Source organism: Megascapheus bottae, chromosome 6 (genome assembly GCF_031878675.1).
Source record: "Megascapheus bottae isolate mThoBot1 chromosome 6, mThoBot2.hap1, whole genome shotgun sequence".
Lineage (NCBI taxonomy): Eukaryota > Metazoa > Chordata > Mammalia > Rodentia > Geomyidae > Megascapheus > Megascapheus bottae.
In genome coordinates this window covers 6,764,700-6,785,756 of record NC_143514.1, presented here as the reverse complement: position 1 = coordinate 6,785,756, position 21,057 = coordinate 6,764,700, and the positions used below count along the sequence as shown (strand labels likewise).

At 40.8% G+C, this 21,057-nt stretch overlaps 2 protein-coding genes across 4 annotated transcripts in view; one reads left to right on the top strand and one right to left on the bottom strand.

Annotated features, from left to right (window-relative positions):
• Window positions 1–13,038, bottom strand: part of Rpap2 (RNA polymerase II associated protein 2) — a 63,360-nt gene extending 50,322 nt beyond the window's left edge. For 2 of the 3 annotated variants that reach the window (XM_090334195.1, XM_090334197.1), the window contains exons 1-6: window positions 12,773–12,908; window positions 12,187–12,229; window positions 8,103–8,217; window positions 6,271–6,369; window positions 5,808–5,873; window positions 2,496–2,584 (exon numbers count right to left, since the gene is read on the bottom strand). In XM_090334195.1, the coding sequence (XP_090190321.1) occupies window positions 2,496–2,584; window positions 5,808–5,873; window positions 6,271–6,369; window positions 8,103–8,217; window positions 12,187–12,229; window positions 12,773–12,845 (485 nt within the window). In that variant the 5' untranslated portion in view covers window positions 12,846–12,908. Of the gene's footprint in view, window positions 1–2,495; window positions 2,585–5,807; window positions 5,874–6,270; window positions 6,370–8,102; window positions 8,218–12,186; window positions 12,230–12,772 lie in introns of all 3 variants that reach the window. The other variant, XM_090334198.1, reaches the window with a different exon arrangement.
• A 103-nt stretch (window positions 13,039–13,141) lies between these two features.
• Glmn (glomulin) overlaps window positions 13,142–21,057 on the top strand; it is a 30,228-nt gene continuing 22,312 nt past the window's right edge. The window contains exons 1-4 of the mRNA XM_090334199.1: window positions 13,142–13,248; window positions 13,956–14,032; window positions 14,554–14,679; window positions 20,255–20,371. Coding sequence (XP_090190325.1) covers window positions 13,994–14,032; window positions 14,554–14,679; window positions 20,255–20,371 — 282 coding nt within the window. The 5' untranslated portion in view covers window positions 13,142–13,248; window positions 13,956–13,993. The remainder of the gene's footprint in view (window positions 13,249–13,955; window positions 14,033–14,553; window positions 14,680–20,254; window positions 20,372–21,057) is intronic.

Below are 21,057 nucleotides of genomic sequence, written 5' to 3'. Positions count from 1 at the left end.
CCCCTTATGGTTAATCTCATGTAGTTACTGGTACCAACACCAGATGAAGTTCTAATGCTCTCCAGCACTTAGGAAGTACCAAAGTTCACCTAGTCTCATCACTCCCCTCACTCCTGCAGACAGCAGGGTACAGAGACTCCTCATGGATGCTTAGTAAAACCATGCATAATTCCAAAACCAATAAATACTATATTTTTATGCAGTGATTAGCAGGTGAGAAGTAGATACTGTGTGGATACTTTGGAAAAAGGGATGACTCCTGGGCAGAAGGAGCAAGATGTTACCAAATTTAATTTTTAGCCAGTATCAGGCTTTGAACCAAGAGGCTTCTCATGGGCATTGTACTTCTTCAGCCACATTTTCAGCGGGTATTTTGCTTGTTAATTGGAGATGGATGCTCACAAGGCTTTTGTCCCTGGGCTAGCCTAAGTATCTTCTAGTTATCAGCTTTCTGTGTAGCCAAGATTACAGGTACGAACCACAGGTGCTTGGCATGGTAAGTTTTAACCATGTTATTAAAAATGATGTAATTTATGGGGTCAAGAGTGTGGCCTAGTGGTAGGGTGCTTGCCTAGCATGTACGAAGTCCTGGGTTCAATTCCCTGGAACCATATACACAGAAAAAGGTAGATATGGCACTGTGGTTCAAGTGGCAGGGCACTAGCCTTAAGCAAAAAATGTCCAAGGACTCTTCTAGCAGAGGATTACAATAGCTCAAACCTAGATACATAAAGCTATACAGAATAAGACTAAATGAAAGGACCTCCAGGATATAGAAACAAGAGCTCTATAATGTGTGATTGTTGTTCTTAATATACTGTTATTTCTCATCTCTTTTGTTGCCCCTTGGTTAATCTCATACTGTTACAGTATCTTACCTTGTTATCTGGTATATTGTATATACGTTTATTTATTTGAAATAAGAAAGGGAAGGGGAGAAAACAAGATGGAGGACTGGGGGAGGGAAATGGTGACAAAAACATGAGAAGGGGTATCAATGTGTGAGAAGTAATGTACTTTCTATCTGGCAAATATAACTGTAACCCCTCTATTAATTACAATTTTTAAAAAATGTCCTAAGACAGTGCCCAGGCCCTGAGTTCAAGTACCAAGATTGGCAAAAAAAAATGTAATTTAAAACTTAGGAATTATCTCTAGAATATTCCATTAAATACTTTTTTTTGCCAGTCCTGGGCTTGAGCTTAGGGCTTGAGCACTGTCCTTGGACTTTCTCAAGGCTAGAGCTCTACCACTTGAGCCTCAGTACCACTTCCGGCTTTTTTTCTATGTATGTGGTACCAAGGAATCGAACCCAGGTCTTCGTGCATGCTAGGCAAGCACTTTAACCACTAGGCCAAACTCCCGGCCCCTCCATTAAATATTTTCAAACTGCAGTTGATGTAAGCAAGACATGGATGGTAGGGGAAGATCAAGATCGATTCCCATGCATTTCTTCCCCTTACATTCAGGGCTTCTCAATAAGCAATATCTTAATCTTGCTAATATGCATTATAAATCCCCATTAAAGTTAGAACAATATTATTCTGCTATCTAAATATTGGATTTTTATTTTGGTGCCAGTCCTAGGGCTTGAATTCAGAGTATGGACTCTGTCCCTGAGTGCTAAAGACTAGTACTCTACTACTTGAGCCACAGCTCCACCTCTACTTCTAGCTTTAAAAAAAAAAAAAAAGTCTAATGGAGTTTCCTGCTTGGGCTGGCTTCAAATCCTGATTCTCAGATTTCAGCCTCAGAAGGAGCCAGGTATGAGTCTCTGCTCTATCTCAATTATTATTAAACTCACAAGTTGGTGTGTACATGTGTGCCATGCCAGGTACTAAAGACAAACTGTATACTCTGAAAATATGTTAGTTTACATTAAGGGAAACAAATGACTATTTTCATCTTTTTTTAGTAAGTAAAAGAAGGGTATACAAATAAGACAATTTTAAGAGCCAGAAATATAAGTGGCAAGACTACAAATTCTGAGGTAGACATTCTGATGAAAGGTTAGTAGGGTTTTAGGCAAAGATTTACCCCAAAGCAATTTCTTTTTTAAAGCTAATTGCATTTTATTATGATTTAGTGAGTATGTTTATTTGGTATAGATCTTTACCACCTTATTATAAATAACACTGCCTTGCATTCAAACATGAATTCCTTGAAACATTATTCATTTCATCAAGTTTTCTTTGGAATTTCTAGCCCAGCCACGTGGTTGGGCTTGGCCATACACAGGTGGCCAATGGAATCTCAACATACTTGAGTGACGGCTGGGGCAACCACTGACTTTTTTTTTTTGGCAACAAGAAACCTAACATTTGAATGCATTGATTTTCTGATTTTAACTGTAAAATTTTTCATAACTATGATTAAAATATAAGTATTTCCCACATTAAGGTATGTAAAATGCTAGCATTACAAAATTCTCAGCCAATCAAAAAGCAAAAAGAATTGTTCATTTTCCTAATGAACAAATGTGTATAATGACTTACCTCTCTTCTTCTCGCACCCATACTGGAGTACTGGAAATTTGTGCTTCAAAAGTCTTAGATGCTTTGTAACAAAAATTGCTGCAAAAAGACTGAAAAGAACATGACAAAATTATTATTGCTGTTGTTATTTGCCTATCCTGGGGACCGAATCAGGGCCTAGGCACTGTCCTTAAGCTTTTGCAATTCTAGCACTCTACCACTTGAGCCACAGTATCACTTGCAGCTGTTTCTGTGTATGTGGTACTGAGGAATGGAACCCAGGGCTTTGTGCATGCTGCCAAGCACTCTACCACTAGGCCACACTCCTGGTCCTGTAAATCAGTCATTTTCTTACTGTAAAATATAATCTACACAGGAGTGTGGCCTAGTGGTAGAGTGCTTGCCTAGCATGCACAAAGACCCAGGTTCGATTCCTCGGTACCACATACATAGGAAAAAAAGCCAGAAGTGGTGCTGAGGCTCAAGTGGTAGAGCTCTAGCCTGGACAAAGTCCAAGGACAGTGCTCAGGCCCTGAGCTCAAGCCCAGGACTGGCAAAGAAAAATAAAAAAATGAAAATAAAAATATAATCTACACAAAGGAGATAGTATAAAACATAAATATATAGCTCAAATAATAAAATAAGCCTACAAATCTTGTACCCCAGGTTCAGGTATTTCTGAAACATCATACAGTATACTTCTCCACAGTCCCCAGAAGGAAACACTAACAAATTTCGTTTTAATCACCTTCCTCCCCTTCTTTTTTGGTACTGGAGCTTGATTTTTTTTCTCTTTTGGTGGTCATGGGGCTGAATTCAGGGTCTGGCGCTGTTCGTGAGCTTTTCTGTTCAAGGCTAGTGCTCTACCACATTCAGTCACAGCTCTACTTCTAGTTTTCAGGTGATTAATTGGAAATAAGAGCTTCACAGACTTTTCTGTCCAGGCTGGCTTTGAACCATGACCCTCAGATCTCAGCCTCCTGAGTAGCTAGGATTACAGGTGTGAGCTACCAGTGCCTTGATGATTTTTCTATACACACACATTATATGTATCTCCCTATAAGGCACACCGAGTTTTGCTATTTTAAAACTTACCTAAAGGAATCATATTGTTATATACTATTCTCCTTCACTCAGTCAAGTTTTTAAGATTCATTCATAGTTATATGGCATATTTTGCTGTGTAATATTACATTCCATGTTGTTATATGGACAATTCAGTTATTTCTTGTTTATGCCATTACTTAAAGGTTAAAACCTTAACTTTTTTTGGAAACAACGTCTCATTCTTAACACTCACCTTGGTGCTCCATTTCCCCTAGCTCATCTTATTCCCTATTCAACATGCAGTTTAGGGACATTAAGTTCACACTGTTGCACAACCATCACCAGTATCCATCTTTAGACGTATGCTCATCTTGTCGGATGCTGGTGGTTCATGCTTGTAATCCTTGCTACTCAGGAGGCTGAGATCTGAGGATTGTGGTTCAAAGCCAGCTGGGGCAGCAAAGTCCATGAGGCTCTTATCTCCAATTAACCATCAGAAAACTCAAAGTAGAATTGTGGCTGACTGTGGTAGAGCACTAGCCTTGAGCAGAAAAGCTCATGAACAGCGCCCAGGCCCTGAGTTCAAGCTCTACAATCAACAACAACAAAAAATCTGCTCATCTTACAAAACAGAAACCCTATACTTCATAGACAGCACAAGCACTATACTGCTTCCTGTCTCTTTAAATTTGATTACTTTAAGTATATCATATAGGCAGAACCATACAACATTCCCCTTGGTATAAAATCCTCACAGTGCATCTATGTTATAGCATGTCAGTCTTTTTTGTTGTTGTTGTTCGTGGTGGGTCTTGAATTCTGGGCCTGGTCGCTGTTCTTGAGCAATTCAGGTCAAGGTTAGGGCTCTACCATGTTGAGCCACAGTGCCACTTTTCTGGTTTTCCAATGGTTAATTCAAGAAAAAAAAAAAAGTCTGACTTTCCTGCTTGGGCTGGCTTTGAACTTCGATCCTCAGATCTCAGCCTTCTGAGTAGTGAGGATTACAGGTATGAGCCACCAGCGCCTGGCTTAGTTTTTCTTTGAAAGGCTGCAAAATATTTACTATCTGCATATAACACATTCTGTTGATGTCCTATGAAAATTCTTAAACATATACCAAGTGTACAGGGTCAAGAATATCCTTAGAATATATACCAAGTAATATAAGGCTTATTTATACAGAAGGCGTAAAGTTGAGCGGATGTGGGTTGGAATACTTGTCTAGCACATGCAAGTCTTTGGGTTTCATCCTCAACAGTGCTGGGGAGTGGGGGAAATAAGTGTGTGGTCATCTTAAATGCCAAATAGGTTCTCCAAAAGGTTATACCAAGTTTTGCTTCATAAGCAGAATAGAGAATTCCTAATATTGTCAGACTTAAAATCTTGCTACATACCAAGACATGTGAAAGGGTATCAATGTATGTGAATTAATGCACCTTCTATCTGGCAAATATCATGTAACCCTTTTACTAATTACAATAAAAAAAATCTTGCTACATTGGGGGTTTTAAAGACATAACAAATAATTTGCAAATATATTTGTGATTTCTCTCAATCAAAGACTCAGCACCTTTTCCTATGTTCTTTAGGCATTCAAGTAAACATTTTCTACTAGTTTGTTTCTCCTTTTCTTACATAATTTATAGTGTGGTTATGAACCTATAGTTAATTATAGAAATATTTATAGAAATATAAAGCACTATCACTTTCTTCTGTCAACTACTGAAGAAAAAGTTCTAAATTTAATGTAGAAAAATTGTCAGTTTTTCCTTGACTGATAACCTTGTCTTATATAAAAACTTCTACCCCAAGGGGCTGGGAGTTTGGCCTATTGGTACAGTGGTACCGCATACACTGAAAAAAGCTGGAAGTGGTGCTGTGGCTCAGTGATAGAGTGCTGGCCTTAAGGAAAGCCCAAGGACAGTGCTCAGGTCCTGAGTTCAAGCCCCAGGACTGGCAAAAAAAACAAAACAAAAAACCCTTCTACCCCAAGTTTATATTCTTGCATATAATCTTTAAAAAGATCTTCCTTTTACATTTTAGTCTTTCTTTTGTCCACTTTGTAAACAGATTAAGGCGGGAGTTGCTCATGTGATTTTACTTTGATAGAACTGTGCCAGTATCACTTATTGTATTACCACATACCAAATTCTACATATGCCATTGAGTCTGCTATTACTTTCTATCTTGTGTCACTATTTGCTTTAGATTGGTGCCAACACATACTTAAATTCTATTTACTATCATATTAAAAATTGCAAGCTTTATCATAGCATTTGAACTTACCTTTCTTTCAGTAATATCATAGACTTTATTGGTTTTGGTAGAAATTTTATATTTTTGTTTTGGTACCTAAATAAAAGAAATGACAGTTCAGAGAAGAATTCAAGCAATAAACACAGACTTTTAAAATTAAATCATCTACATATCATAGCTTTAGCTAATTTTTTTTCCAGCCCTGGGCTTGAACTCAGGGCTTGAACATTGTCCTTGGACTTTCTCAAGGCTAGAGCTCTACCACTTGAGCCTCAGCATCAGTTCCGGCTTTTTTCTATGTATATAGTACTGAGGAATCGAACCCGGGCCTTCGTATATGCTAGGCAAGCACTTTACCACTAGGCCAAACTCCCAGCCCTAGCTTTAGCTAATTTGTGCCATTAGCTTAGGGATTTCATTCCCTGTTTTTCTACAAAATTTTGCTAAAAAAAAATACAGAAGCTTATACAAAAAAAAAAAAGCAGTTACTTACAGTTCCCAATTTCTTCTGACACAAAGGATAACCACAAAGTTTGATGATAGAGCGTTCATCCACAACATCTCTATAATGAGCAGGAGTGATTAACTTCCCCTGTAATGACAGGAGAGAGTGCTCTTCTCAGATTAATAGAAAAGGACATTTATCAGCTCAAATCCTCATCAATCTCACCTCAAAATGTAGGGGAAGGTAGAATTGGAGGAGAAAAAGAAAAGCACTTTAAAAATGTTCAATGTACACACTTATATATATTAGATATTGGGCTGAGGGTACACTCAAGTGGTAGAGCACTTATTTCTTCCTGGCTGGCCAGGAAAAAAAATAAGAATGTGTACAGATTTGTAAGACAAGTTAACATCAATTATTTTTGGTGTCTTCAAATTCAAATGATCTAAACTGTTGTTTATATAACCTTGAGATCTTTATGAACAAGTTTTTTTTTTTTTTTTGCCAGTCTTGGGGACTAAACTTAAGGCCTGAGCACTGTCCTCAGGCCTTCTCAAGGCTAGAGCTCTAACACTTGAGCAACACCACCACTTCCAGCTTTTTCTATGTATGTGGTATCAAGGAATGGAACCCAGGTCCTCCTGCATGCTAGGCAAGCACTCTACCACCAGGCCAAACTCCTGGCCCTGAGTTTTTCTGTTTTTATAGGGATGAAATACTCTTCATAAATTTTTTTTTTCTTCAAAAGGAAGCATTTATTTGATTAAAACAAAACATGGCTGAGCGCAGTGGCTCATGCCTAGAATCTGACCTACTCAGGAGGCTGAAATCTGAGGATCAAGGTTCAAAGCCATGCACACACATGCGTGCACACATTTTCTTTGGCCAACTTCTGCTTTATACTTCAAACTCTGGTGTACTTCCACCAGAGTCTCCAAACGTAAGAATAAAGCTCAAAGTGGCATCGTCAAACTGGGGGTGAAGAGACAGAGAAACTAGAATACCTCCTATGTCCATAAGTGTGGATAGGAAATAATTGTTGCTCTACAAAGCTTTTGAGAGTTGGCCAGAAAAGCTCAAGATACGGAGTGTACAACCCAGTGATTTCATTCCTAGATAAAAACTGAGCTAAAGTTCCTACAGGCATCAGATTCTTTTTAAGTGTAGCTTAAGTTTACAGTTTTTTTTTTTTAATGTTTTTTTGGTTGGTGTGTGACCAGTACTAGGGCTTGAACCTAGGGCCTGGGTATTATTCCTTATCTTTTGCCTCAAAGACTAGCACTCTAAGCTGGGACAGTGGCTCACGCCTGTAATCTTAGCTACTCAGGAGGCTGAGATCTGAGGATAGAGGTTCAAAGCCAGTCAGGACACTAAAGTCTGTGAGACTCTTATCGTCAATTAACTACTAGAAAACCAGAAGTGGCACTGTGGTTCAAGGGGTAGGGCAATAGCCTTGAGCTGAAGAGCTCAGGGACAATGCCCAGAGTTCAAGCCCCATGACTGACAAAAAAAAAAAAAAAAAAAAAAAATCAGTTGTGTTAATGTCTAGGCTGGTCTTGATCTGTGATCACCTTGCCTCAGTCTCCCCAGTGCAGGGATTACAAGCATGTTCTACCACATCTGGCTTTATTTTCTTCTTATTGACTGTCATGGGGCTGAAAATCAGGGCCTGGGTGCTATTCCTGAGCTTTTTTGCTCAAAGTTAGTACTCTACTAACTGTGCTCAAAGGGTAGGGCAGTAGCCTTGAGCTGAGAGCTCAGGGGATAGCACCCAGGCCCAGAGTTCAAGTCCCATGACCAACAAAAATGAAGAATTTAAAAAAATGCAAAGAAGTTTCATTATGTTGTTTTATAAAACTATTTCTCAACATAACACATACACATTCCTTTAGGAACTCTTCAGTAATATTCTCTTCTAAAAGTTGTTCAACAATTCGTAAAGCTTTTCTCTCAAATTCAATCTTCTTTTTCACAGCTGCTTCTAGTTCTGCTTTCCTAAAATTTTAATAAGAAAGTTAGTCCACTCACAAGTTTCATTACGTCCTTAACCTTCCATAAGTTCAAGTCTAACACTACCCTGGAGGCACTATCTTGTTACTTACATTTGCATTTACATTTGTCACTTGTTTTGAATCATGATCCTCAGTTCTCAATCTACCGAGTAGCTAGGATTACAAGCATGAGACACCAGCACCCAGCTTATACTGCTACTTTGACCCAACAGTTTCCAAAAAGTAAACACACTACTTACTGCACAGCTTACACAGAATCTGACCAAGAGGATAATTCTCAAGGTCTGAGCAAAAGGAAGCATCCGCAGACTATTATGGAAAGGAAAACGAGGGTGAATTTTCTACCAATGTCATACATGCCTAAAAACAATTTTTCTCCCTCTGAAATGTAGCCAGAAAGCAGAGCAGAATAGATCTTGTGAAATAGCTTGTTGGGAAGTCTTGTTAAATAGCTGTATGGATGAGTATATAGTTTAGGGAAATAAAATCGTTCCTATGAGGGCTTGTCCTTGCTGCCAGTGAACTGTCAACCTTTGCCTGACCCAACACATTAGGGAACACCTACCTAGAAATCATCTGATCAAAACAATACACCAGTATAGTGGTTCTCAATCCCAGGGACACACCAGGATCTTGAGATTAAAAAATAGACCAGTAACTATGATCAGGTCCCCCTGCACTCTGTGTCAGGATCTCTGAGGATAAGGACTGGTTATTTATTGGATTTTTTTGTGTGTGCTGGTATTGGGGCTTCAACTTGGTGTTCTGCTTCACTTGGCTTTTTTGCTCAAGGCTGGCACTCTACCACTTGAGCCTCTACCTACCACTACTTCCAATTTTTTGGTTAATTGGAGAGAAGAGACTTTTCTGTGTGAGCTGGATTCAAATCATAATCCTCAGATTTCAGCTAAAGGCATTGCTGATTTCAGCATGAGACACTGCACTGCAGAGCCTGGTTATTTTCTTCAAAGTGACCAATCTTAATGTTCAACAGGGTTGTGAGTTACTGCCATAGGCTCAAAGATATCAATCATTTTAGTGACTTAACCTGATTCTCTCCTGAGATGGTGTCTACATACTTGCTGGAACTATCTTTGCTGGCACTTGGTCCTTGAATTGCCTCTCACATTTTGACCTTGGAATGCCCTCACTTTCTTTTCCTGCCTTAACACTAACTTCCAAGACTTGGGCCTGTAATTCCTTGACTGAAGCAGCAAACCTTCCAAAAGTAGTTTGGATATTTGACAGTTTTTCTAATAACTTATTTTGCCAAATAGGAATAATATAATAAAAAGAAAATTTGCAATCAATACCTATTCTCACATAAATATCTAAAGACTTTTTTGCATTATGCTTCCCCGCCCTTTATCCATTTCCATTATCATGAGTTTTATATTTATTCTTGTGTTGGGTTGCAGTCGTATTTAAAAGCTTCCATTGTAGCTGGGATGACAGGTACAACACTGTGCCCAGCTTCTGATGGAATCAGATGAGGTCTTGTTAACCTTTTTTGTCTAGACTGGCCTCAAAGATCCTCTTATCTCCACTTTTACAGTAGGATTACATAGGTGAGCCACATGTCCGACTTGTAAAAAACATTTTACATTAAAGATATATGAAAGATATGAGCACCGACTGAAAGACATTTATTTGTATGGAACTCAAATAGCTTCATGAAAAAACTCCTATTTCTCATTTTACTGCCTACTAATAAAAAAACCCAAAACCCTATCATGTATTAAGCTCAGTATACAGCCTGTATTAAGGAACTGTTAACTCACATCACTTGAAACCTGAGCTACACTTTTCTTGACAGTGTGCATCATCACACCTGGCTTACTGATTGATATGGGAATCTTGCTTCTGCCTTGTTTTGCCATGACCCTCTTAACCTCCACCTCATGAGCAGTTGGGATTACAGATGTGATTATGCCAACATACACACACACACACTTTTTTCTTTTTGCCAGCCCTTGGGGCTTAAACTCAGGGCCTAGACACTGTCCTTGTGTTTTCTCAAAGCTAGCCCTCTTCCACTTGAGCCACAGCACCACTTCTAGCCTTTTCTGTGTTTGTGGTATCGAGGAATTGAAACCCAGTTCTTTGTGCATGCTAGGCTAACACTCTACCACTAGGCCATGCTCCCAGCTCCAATATTTTTTGTTTTTATGATACTGGGCTTCAACTCAGATCTCAAGATTGTTAGGCAGGAACTTCTCATTGAACTATAGCTCCAGTGCTCTTTTTTTTTTTTTTTTTTTTTTTGCACTGGTTACTCTTTAGTGTCTTACTTTCTTTCCTGGGCACTGAGATCCTCCGGTTTGATGTTTCCCACTGTAGTTGGGATGAGAAGTGTGCAGTCCTATGCCCACTTTCTTTCACTGTAATGGAGTCTCAAAGCCTGTTCTGCCTGAGTTGACCTGGAAAAAGAAGCCTTGCAGTATCCAAGTAGTCACTGATATCATGTGTCCTTGCCAACTTTTTCAAGTGAAGAACTTTGAGAGAAGTAGTTATTTTGCATTCTTGTCGATCTTTTCAATTCTGTCTTAAATGCATTCAGCTGGATTGAATGTATCAATACTTTCCAGATGGAATAAGTTTACAGAGTCACTGTTAACTTGGTGATCTGCTCAAACTAACTTCATCTGTGGTTGAGAGTATAGCTCAGTGGTAGAGTGTTTGCTTAGCAAGTAGGAAGACCTAATTTCCATTCCTAGCATGTCAAACCCCTACAAAACAATTTTGTAGATTTCTGAAACTGCAGCAAATGTAATCTCTACAGGGCTGCATAAGATCAGTAGCTTTTTTTCTTTTTTGGGGGGGGAGAAAGGGGTGGACAGTAAGTGCACAATAGATTGAGATAGGTTCTTACTATGTAGCCCAAGCTTATTTATAACTTGAATTCCTTTGCCTCCATTTTCTGACTGCTAGGACTTCAGGAATATATTACCATGCCTGGCTCGGATCAATGTTGAGGACTATACAAATCAGTCATAATCACTATCAACTAAACTTTATTCTTTTTTTCCCACATATTTTTTATTGTAATAAAATTAATAGAAGAGTTACATTATATTCACCAGATAGAAGGTGTCACAAACATTGATACCCTTTCTCGTGTCTTGGGAGTTTGGCTTAGTGGTAGAGCGCTTTGCCTAGCATGTACAAAGACCAAGTAGTTCAATTCTTTGGTACCACACACATAGAAAAAGCCAGAAATGGTGCTGTGGCTCAAATGGTAGAGCTCCAACCTTGAGAAAGCCCAAGGACAGGGCTCAAACCCTGAGTTCAGTCCCCAGGACCAGCAAAAAAAAAAAGTTCCTAAACTTTATTCTTATAATATAGCACAACGCCAAGTTAGGCGTACTATATATTGCTTCATAAGGAAATATGTTCTAAGACATTTCAAATACATTCAGCATCTCCATTCTCAGATGATCACCAGCCTTAATATTTTGTAAACTTAAATCCAATCATTCATCACAATTTGTTATTATGCATTTATCGGTGCTAGTCTGATTGCTATGTTTCACTAAGCCAGAAATATTTAGCTCAATATCACATCCTCAGGGCTTTATCCAAGGGGAGAGTGGTTTACACTCAGGAAAGGGTTTTGAAAAAAATATTTAAGATCACATCCAAATCTTCGTTAAGTGATAAATCACATACATACTCACATATACAATAAAAACCACCTGAAGGAATGGGAAAGGAAATCCCAGATTAATGTGTTTTTTCTATAGATATCCTACCTTGACTGGCAGTCAAGAGTCTAGTTTGGTTTTCTCAAGTCCTGCAGCCAAGGGAGGCAGCAGTCTATGTGAAAATTTTAGTACTTTCTGTGTCTTTTCCTTCCTTATCATATTAATTTTCTCCCGAAGAAATACCAATCATTGTTTTTCAAACCAATTCAATTAACAAGTGAATGCACCTGCCCTAGGAGTTCTCATACCTTTTGGAAGCATCTTGTTTCAAGGCACTTGTCTGTTTAGTACCTACAATGAAAAATACTAGGTCAAGTCTACACAATCAAATGAGATGTCCAAATAAACTGCAGACACCTCTCCACCCACTTCCAACCCTGCGCATAAATCACATGAAATAAGAAAATCCGATTTGTTTCCACAGTTAATTACTACCTAGATTTTTCTTGGTTTCACGGTATCTTTGGGAAACGATTTTTCTCACGCATCCCAGGTATTTGATCTGGGTACTTTTAGATGTTTTCCGGAGTTTGCTCCTGGAAGCGGCGGGGGGCCAGCCTCCGGCCAGGTCTGGTCTGGCTCCCTGGGAGCCCCCCCTCCACTTTCCCCCTCCGCAGGTTCAAGGCTGGCCCCCAGCCCCGCGGCCCGCTCCCCACAGCCCAGGCCCCGGCAGTCGGAAACACCGGTAAAGCAGGGACTCTCCCCATACACCCCAGAGGGTGGGAGGACGAGGGCAGGAGCATTCCACTTTGCGACAGGCGACTCCTTCCCTGGTGGGGTCGAAACCCGGGCCCGGTCCTCAGGGGCTAACACGGGCGGGAACCATGTTCCTACCTGTAGCGTTTCGGGAAGAGCGCGCAGGCCCCGGCTGTAAGCCCACGGAACGACGTCCGTCGCCGTCAGCCATGGGAAGCGGACTCACCGGCGCTGGGCAGGTTCCGGCGTCGTCTCCCCCGTGAGGCTCCGTCCCCCACGCACCGTGGGGGCGGGGAGACCTGTCAGGGCGGGGCTTGGAGCAGGCGAAGGTCGGAGACTGTAGCTGAGAGGCGTGGCTACTGGAGAGGGCGGGGCGACCGCCGGAAACCCGGGAGGAAAAGCGCGGTTACAGAAGAGGGGCGGGATGATGGGTGGAGACCAGAGCTGTGGGGGCGTGGTCACAGGAAGTGGGCGGTGCTATGGCAGGAGATAGGATTGAGAGGCGGGGCTGTGGCCTGAAGTTGGGCGGGGCTACGGGACCGAGCGGGGCTAGGAGCGCGGCCTGCGGGGCCCCGATCCGTGCCGGGCGTGGACAGTGCCTGGAGGTCTGGCGGGTAAGTGGATACGATGGATACCGAACTAGGGCGCTCGCGGTGGGCGGCGGGTCCTGGTGGACACGGCCTATGGCCCTGCGAGGTAAGGCCCTGAACGCTAGCGGAGCCGGACTTTGCAGAAATGGCTTCCTCCGGGTGCTGCCCACCCGCACTACGGAGTTCTAAAGGAAGCCCTGGAGCAGCGGAGCGACGGCCGGAGGCCCTCCCTCCCCATCCGAGCGGCCGCGTCCAGACACCGCCCGCGAGGCCCGCCGGTGCCGCGACCCCGCGTGATCCGGGTCTCTGGCAGCTTCTGCAGGGAAATGGGGTGGGGGTAGCAGAACCGTAAGCCCTCTGGGCGACCGAATTGGGTTGGATTTGTCAAGTGGGAAATTAACAAATTAAAAATTAACCAATAAAAATGTCTCCAGTGATTAGAATCTTGTTTGAGGGGTTCCCCCCCCCCCGAAAGGAAATAGTTGGCCTTTTGAAAGCCCTTCATTGTATATTCTTTAGGCAAAGCCTTTAAGAAGTCCTAGGGATCCCTCCCTCCCGTTAAGATGCAATAGGGAAAAAAGACGCTCCATGGTTTAAAAAGTTCTGCTTTCTTAGGCCTACCAACATTCAGCGATAACATGCCTTAAAACTTTAAATTTTCTTCATTGTGTTTTCTGGGAAACTTAACTTTTGGCATGTAATGTCATATCTAATAATATGTTTTGTGTTAGTATATTTCAGTATCAAAACTAGGAAAAAATAATTCGGAATGGCAGTGGAGGAACTTCAGTCCATAGTGAAGAGATGTGTAAGTATTTCTCTCTCTCTTTTTTTTTTTTGTAAAATTAAATTCCTTTTAGCATATGAGAAGGGCACAGATTAGTTTTGGTGGTCAAGCTGCTTATCTTTAAGCCCTTCTTTTTTTGACCTGCCCATAAATAGCATGAGAACAGGAAGGCACACTGGTTTTCCTTTTTAACTTTAATACAGACCCTTTTCATGAATTTGTTTGATCATGTAGATTTCATGTTCATTCAGTGAACCTTAGAGGTCCATGCTTATAATCCAATACACAGGAGATGGAGACAGAATTGTGGCCAGCTTGGGCCAGGGAAGAACCCTGTTCCTCCAAAAAAACACAAAGGGGAAAGAAAAAAAAATCATTGAAGTATTTATTAGGTAATCATAATTTTCATGTAAGTGTGTGCAATTAATATAGAATTTAAACAGATGTCATTTGTCTCCAGAGAGATAAAGTAAATAAAAAAATATGTTGAATTTCATTTTCCATGTCTACCTGATTTGTATATTTGTTTTGTTTTGAACCAGCAAATCTTAGAAGAGCATGACTTCAAAGAAGAAGATTTTGGCCTATTTCAGTTAGCAGGCCAAAGGTGTATAGAAGAAGGGCACATAGATCAGCTATTAGAAATTATTCAGAATGAAAAGAATAAAGTAAGTGTCATCTTTGTGTTTACTTTGGGAATGTGTTGGGCAAGAGAATAATTGGATCCAATTTTTCATTATTTTTAAATAAAACATCCAAGAATCCATTTAAAATTTCACATTTGGAAATGGGAAAACAAAAATGAAATTAGGGGCCAGGAGTATGGCCTAGTGATAGAGTGCTTGCCTAGTACACACAAAACCCTGGGTTTGATTCCTTGGTACAATATACGAAGAAAAAGCCAGAAGTGGTGCTGTGACTCAAGTGGTCGAATGCTTGGGTAGCCTTGAGAAAGCCCCTAAACAGTGAGTGCCCAGGTCTTGAGTTCAAGCCCCAGGAGTGAAACAAAACAAAACAATGAAATTAGGAAGACATACTGGTGGCTCATGTCTATAATGCTAGTTACTCAGAAGGCTGAGATCTGAGGATTGAAGTTGAAAGCCAGCCTGGGCAGAAAAGTCTATGGATTCTTATCTCTAATTAACCAGCAGAAAGCCAGTAGAGCTGTGGCTCACGTGGGGCAGGCAGCCTTGACTGCACCCAGACCCAGTATGAGAGGGAGGAGCGGGGGAGAGAGATATTAGGAAGGAACATTCATATAGTTTAAGGTATTTTGTCTGATAGAGACACAAACAAGTAGTAATCTGGGGCAGAGGAAATGAAGCAAGGGCAGCAGTAGAAATATAAGTAACAGGCTTTTGAAAGAACAGGATTATTTCTAGCTTCAGGGATCAAAGAGTAGCATTTGATTTACACTGAGATATGTTAGTGTCATGTAGACTGGGTACTTATTTTTGGCTGATCAGTCCTTTATCCTCTAGCCAGATTTTTTTGATAACTAGATTTTATGTAAAACAATTTTTTTATATACATATAATCAGAGTTGCCCAGTGTCATCTAGCTCCTATAGAAATCATAGCAGGAAAGGAACCTGTTGGTGGATTGAGAACAACTTTTTCCTGGGACACATTACTAGCAACACACTATCAAATTTTGTGACTTTAGACTCCTCTTTGTATGGGTTTAAAAAAGAACACTGTCTTCCTGGGAACATGACCTTCCTCCATTTACTGTCTTACTGATGCCTGCACTTCTGGCCGGGGAACCTTGATTAGATTTAGAGAAGACAGAGACCTGCTGTGTAGCCTGGAACTCTCTGTCTCCTGCCTCTGCCTCTTGGGTACTGGGATTATAGGCTAATGCGATCCTCCATGACCTGCTTTGAGACAGGATGGGGATGGAACCCACAACCTAGTGGGGCCTAGGCAAGTACTCTACCATTGACCTGTATCTATAGCTACTCTTAGTTACCCATTGTAGATTCTTACAGTTAAAATGGCTTATTTCTTCTTAAGTGTTTTTTTAGAAAAATTAGCAAATTTAAATTTTGTGTGTGGGATATGTTTATGATCTTTGTAGCCACAAATAAAGTACATTTCTTCTTCTTTTTTTTTTTTGGTAGTATTAGGGATTGAACTCGGGCACTTTAACCTATGCCTTTTAAAAGTTTTACAGATGAGGGTTCATATTTTTGCCCACCTGTCTCCCTGGTAGCTGGGATTACAGTGTTTGCCATGATGCTGGTTCCAAATTTCATGTATATATATTTTTAACAATCCTTGATTTTTTTTTCTCCATTGTATTTTCATATGACAACCTTTAAATCTATCTAGCTTTTGGCTACTAATGCTAAAATAACGAGTATTTACATTTACTTTTATGCCCTACTCTCTATATTGTCTTTCTCTGTCTCTTTTTCATTTTTTTGAGTACTGGGGCTTGAACTCACGGCCTCATGCTCCTACTTGGCTTCTATACAAGGCTAGTACTCTGTCACTTGAATCAAGCTTCTACTTCCAGCTTTCTGCTAGTTAATTGGAGATAAGAATCTCATGTACTTTTTTGCACAAGCTGATTTCAAACCTTGATCTTTAGATCTGGGCCTTTTCAGTTGTTAGGATTACAGGTGAGTAACCAGTATCTGGCTGGCCCTGCGCTTTCTTAAATGCTTTATATATGTGTGGACTTAACCATTTCCCAGCTGCATGGACAGGTACTTGGGCAGCTATGGTGAGAGGATTATTTGAGCACACAAGGTCAAGATCAGCTTGGGCAATATAGTGATATCCCATGTCAAAAACATTATTTTTAGGTAAGAAATAATCACTAATCAAAAGTAATTCAGCTTTATTTTTGGTGATGCTGGTTTTTTGTTGTTGTTTTGGTGGTATGGGGGCTAGTACTAGGGCTTTAACTAGGGCTTCCGGATCTGGCTCAGCTTTTTCACTCACACCTCATGCTCTACCACTAGAGTGAGACCTCCAGTCCAGCATCTTTGTTGGTTAATTGGAAGTAAGAGTCTTATACATGTTTCTGCCCTGCCTGGCTTTGAACCTCATTTGTTTTTTTTTTAATTTGCCAGTCGGGTCTGGGCACTGTCCATGAGCTTTCTCAAGGATAGTGTTTTACCACTTGAGCCATACCACCACTCCCAGCTTTTACTTTGTATGTGGTACCAAGGAATCAAACCCAGGGCTTCCTGCATGTTTGGCAAGAACTCTACCACTGGGCCACACTCCTGGCCCTGAACCTCTATCTTTTAAGTCTTAGCATCCTGAGATTAGAACCTTAAAGTTTCATGCTTACAGTCTACACTGTGAATCACACCTCCAACCCTTGCTCTAGTTATTTTGGAGATAAGGCCTTGCTTTCTGCCGAGGCTTGCCAGACACGCAGTCCTCCTGTTTGTTGTCACTGGATGACAGGTATGCACAGCCATGCCCAGCCATTACTGGATGGAGATGGAGTCTTGTGAACTTTTATGCCTGGGATGGCCTCTGATTTCTCCAATCTCCCTCCAAGTTTGAGGATTAGGGCTTGAGCCACCTCGGTGGGTCTGAGAAGTTTATTTTTAGCATAGTTCTAAATAAAAAACTGATAGGATAAATTTTAAGCATAGCCAGACTTAGTCTTAATAGCTTGAGAATCATCTTTGTGTGTACGCTCTGCTAAATTCAGAGGCTCCAAATTTGATAAGCAGTGTTTAAAGCTGACTACAACTTTATTTTCTTTCTCTTTTTATTTGGTGTTGGGAATTGGACCCAAGATTGAATTTAACGGATGCTTGGTAGGCACTCTATCACTTGACCACAATCACAGACTGTTTTTTTGCTTTAGCTATTTTTCAGGTAAAAAACTCATGTTTTTTCCTGAGGCCAGCTTCAAATTGTGACCCTTCTCATCTCTGCCTCCAGAGTAGCAGGGATTACAATTATGAGCCATTGTAGGTACTTTGTTTTTGAGAGAGAATCTCACTATTAACTTTGAGGATAGTGGCCTCCAGCTCACTATCCTTCTGCCTCCACCTTGTGTCCACTCTTTTGGCATGTGTGTGTATGTGCCAGTCCTGGAGCTTGAACTTGGGGCTTAGGTGCTGTCCTTGAGCTCTCTTGTTCAAGGCTTACACTCTGTCATTTGAATCACAGCCCCATTTCTGGCTTTTTTCTGCTAAATTGGAGATGAGTGTCTCACAAGCTTGTTGCTTGGGCTGACTTCAAACAGCGATCCTCATACCTCAGCCTTCTGAACAGCTAGGATTACGTGGGGAGCCACTGGCACCTGGCTGCACTGCTTACTTTTTTCTCCTCCAACAAAAAAATTATTTGAGATTAAGTAGTTTGATATATTTCACAGTACTGTGGCATAGTTATATTTAACTAAAATCACAATCACCTTTTTATTTATATAATACTAAGCATCATTCTAATCTATAAAACTTATAACTGTTGAAAAGTACAAAAACCTCTAGTCTTACATAGGAAAAAAATGTTTTAACTCTTCCAATTTTGACAATAAAACTATTTCTTCCAGATAGGGTGGTATGCACATTTTTTTCCTTTTGCTAGCATGTCAGTTGTTCCCTCTTTCCTCCTCTCACCACCCTTGCACTGCTTAGTTCTATTTCATCAGTGTCTAGTGCCGCTCTGTCACCTGCTGTCCACTTCTCCTGTGCCCTTCTCCCAACTTCCCTCACGTGTGTGCTATATATTCCATATATGAGGGACCCCAAAATAGAGTCACCTAATAACAATAAGACAGATTAAAGAGGGCACCTTTGTTCCCTTGCCTTGTCTTGTTTGATTTGCTCTAGCTCCATCCATTTCCCAGTGCATGTCATTATTTTTCTGGTGGCTATGTAAAATTCCATTGTATATATTTACCACATTTTTTTTTTTTGTGGGTCATGGGACTTTACTCAGCCTGGGTGCTGTCCCTTAGCTCTTCTACTGCCCTATCCTTGAGCCAAGCCCCATTTCCTGTTTTCTAGAGGTTAACTGGAAATGAGTCTCAGGTCCTTTTGTGCCTGGGCTGGCTTTAAACCTTAATCCTTAGATCTCAGCCTCCTGAGTAGTTAGGTTTACAGGTGTGAGCCACCTCTCCTGGCTTAGTTAACCACATTTTTAAAATTCTATTCATCTGTAGTGGGACATCTGGGTTGTTTCCATCTCTTGGCTATTGTAAACAGTGTAGTGATGAACATGGATGTGCAGGTGTCCTAATCATATCCTGGCTCAAGTTGCTCTGGGTAGATGCCTAGGAGTGGTATGGCTGGATTGTAGGGAAAGTCTACACTTAGTTGTTGGAGGAACCACCAGACTGCTTTCTTGAGTGGTTGTACTAGCTTACAATGGCATCAGCAGTGCACGGGTTTTACTTGAGAAAGGTTTTGCTTTCTGCCCAGGCATGCACCTCGACTCTGATCCTTTTGGGCTAGGCTTTGTGCTATTGCTGAGATGATAGGCACACACTACCATGCTCAACTTCTTCCCACTGTAATGGGGTCTTGTAGACTTTTCTTCCTGGGCTGCATTGGAGCCTGGATCCTCTCATATCAGCCTCTACTTGTTGGAGGACATCCATGAGCCACTAGCACTTAGCTTAAGTACCTGTTAATCTTAAGCAAATTAACTCCCATATTGGAAATAAAAGAACTATTCACATCCTAAGAAGGACCATGCTACCTGATAAATCAAAATCCTTTTGCCTTGCTCAGTGAAAGTACTAAAAAGATTTTATTTCTTTTTTGTGGTACTTGGATTTGAACTCAGTGCCTTGTACTTATTAAGCAAGTAAAGTATTACTAGAGCCATATTTTGAGCTTTTTTGCTTTACTTGCTTTTCAGATAGGGTCTCATATCCATGTCCCGTTCAGCCTAGAACATGAATGTATTTAAGCTTTTGGAAAAGCTGGGATGACACGAGAGCACCACCATGTCTAGCTCATTATTGGTTGAGAAGGGACTGTCTTTTAACCCGGATTGTCCTTGAACTGGGGTCCTCCCCATTTCTGCCTCCTGAGTAGCTGGGATTGCCGGTGTGAGCCACTACTCACAGCCTTAGGAAGTATTTTATAATGTCAGTATATGTTTGTAGCCTACCCTGGCAAGTGAGTGTGAAGTGTGGTAGGCCTCATTTGCTTCTTTTTTCCTGTGTCAGCGAAATCCTAAGCTCCTCCAGGTGAGGTAAGCACACTGAGAGTCCAGTAGAGGGCAGTGTTTGCTTTACTCTGACAATGTTTTTCAGGTCATCATCAAGTCTATGGGCTGGAATCTTGTTGGTCCTGTTGTTAGGTGTCTTTTGTGGAATGATAAAGATGAGAAAAGAAAAGATTATTTTGTGATGCTTGACTTATTGGTAAAGGTAAGTTAATAAAACTAGGTTCTTTTTCATAATACATAGCAGTATTACAATTCCCTTTGATGTTTAATTAATATTGTTTGCTAAGAAAACTTAAGACAATTCTCTGGAGAACAAACTAATCCTATGTGATTGGAGGAACATTCTATTTCCTGCTTCTCAGAGTTTCTAGATATCAGAATTACTAAACACATCAGACCTACAGGTTTAGAATCCTGAGGGAAAGACCCGGGGAGCTGTACTTGGACAGATGGCTATATCATATGCATTCTGGATTCAGTGTTTAGAGAAGCACTCCGATCTTTTTATAACATAGGAACTAGAATCAAGTGGCAGTGGTCTTCTGTGGCAATTGGTTTCAAATTCTTTCCTAAGACAAAATGAAAAGCCTAGAATTACAAGCAACTATTAGGGCAGGAGAAGAAGCAGAGCACAGGTCAGTAGTGACTAATGACCTCAGAGAGTGACTATTGGTAAAAGGCCAGAAGAGTTCCCAGTTAATATACGATGATTTAGAAAAAAATGACATCATAGGAGACTACTGGAGATCAATGAAAAAATATATATCTAGAAAAAAGCTCCTTCTAGATAAGAGTTCCCGACTGCACAGGCTTTTGACAAACAGCAAGCTAGGGATGTAGCTCAGTGGTAGAAGAGCTTGAAGCCCTCGGTGCAGTCCCCAGCTCTGG